The sequence below is a fragment of the Camelina sativa genome, chromosome 18 (genome assembly GCF_000633955.1).
Source record: "Camelina sativa cultivar DH55 chromosome 18, Cs, whole genome shotgun sequence".
Taxonomy (NCBI): Eukaryota; Viridiplantae; Streptophyta; class Magnoliopsida; order Brassicales; family Brassicaceae; genus Camelina; species Camelina sativa.
The window spans coordinates 4,464,814-4,465,865 of NC_025702.1; the positions used below are offsets into that span (position 1 = coordinate 4,464,814).

At 32.1% G+C, this 1,052-nt stretch overlaps 2 protein-coding genes across 2 annotated transcripts in view; both read left to right on the forward strand.

Annotated features, from left to right (window-relative positions):
- LOC104760514 (putative E3 ubiquitin-protein ligase RING1a) overlaps positions 1-525 on the forward strand; it is a 12,553-nt gene extending 12,028 nt beyond the window's left edge. Inside the window, exon 8 of the mRNA XM_019240034.1 lies at positions 430-525. Coding sequence (XP_019095579.1) covers positions 430-525 — 96 coding nt within the window. The remainder of the gene's footprint in view (positions 1-429) is intronic.
- The window catches only part of LOC109130465 (putative E3 ubiquitin-protein ligase RING1a), a 5,650-nt gene continuing 5,254 nt past the window's right edge, over positions 657-1,052 (forward strand). The window contains exons 1-2 of the mRNA XM_019240035.1: positions 657-753; positions 833-1,045. Coding sequence (XP_019095580.1) covers positions 657-753; positions 833-1,045 — 310 coding nt within the window. The remainder of the gene's footprint in view (positions 754-832; positions 1,046-1,052) is intronic.

Consider the following 1,052-nt stretch of genomic DNA (forward strand, 5'->3'; position numbering starts at 1 on the left):
TAAAAAGTTAATAAGTTTGAAATTTGAAATTATACATTATGAAATCATTTGAATGTAATAGAATAATTTGAATATATAAACATTAAACAGAAACGGTTTAAAAGCACAACCATCAAAATGAAAACTTATAAACAAAAAATATTATGTAGAATAGACGTAAATTTGCAGAAAACATTGTCTGAAGTATTATAAATATATAAGATATTTTATGAAGAATTATGGTAAATAGCTACAATTACAAAAAATCATAATGACAAAGTGATCTTAATTGAGAATATTGAACTAATGGTTGTAATGAATAAATGTAATTTTTATCAANTGAGGCAATATGTGTCATATGGATATTGTTGTTATAAAAAAATTTCGACTGTTGCTAAAGCTATGTTCTTGAAATTTGTTTTTCTCTACCTTGTTATGGCTTTTGTGTAGATTCAAGCATCTATAGCTCAAATATCGCAACGACAGTCAGAGGCTCTTGTGAAAAGACGATCTTTAGGTAAAGAGGCAGCAGTCTTGGNCTTATGATAATTAGACGAAACTATAAATTCTACAGTAAGTTTTATTAAATTTTTATATTGCTATAATCATTTCTAAAAATTTNGGTGAGATCACCGCGTATTGCTAGTGGCTCCAGAAGGAGAAGGAACTGCAGAAACATGGAACAACAAAACGTATCAGAAGCCCCTGATGATGATAATAATGATGATATTAACAACAACGGAGGAGGCAAAGATTCGTCTTCAGATGAGCGTGGTACAGAAGTCCGACAGAAGAAACGNGAGACAATAGAAAGTTCAAAATACATGACTATTTAAATAGACACACCTATTAGAACGAAAAGTTATGATNGATAATGACACTGAAGTTTATAAAGATAGTAAAGGATTATCTCCAGGGCTTGTGTGGAATCCAGAGATACTGGCTTGGGGAAGAGGTGGTACAAGGAGTAACACAAGGCATGGGAATAATATATCAGGAGGCAGTAGTAAGATTGCGAGGAATGCTCGCGTGAACAAACTTGTTGAATATCTACGTAGCAGCATAGATGGACC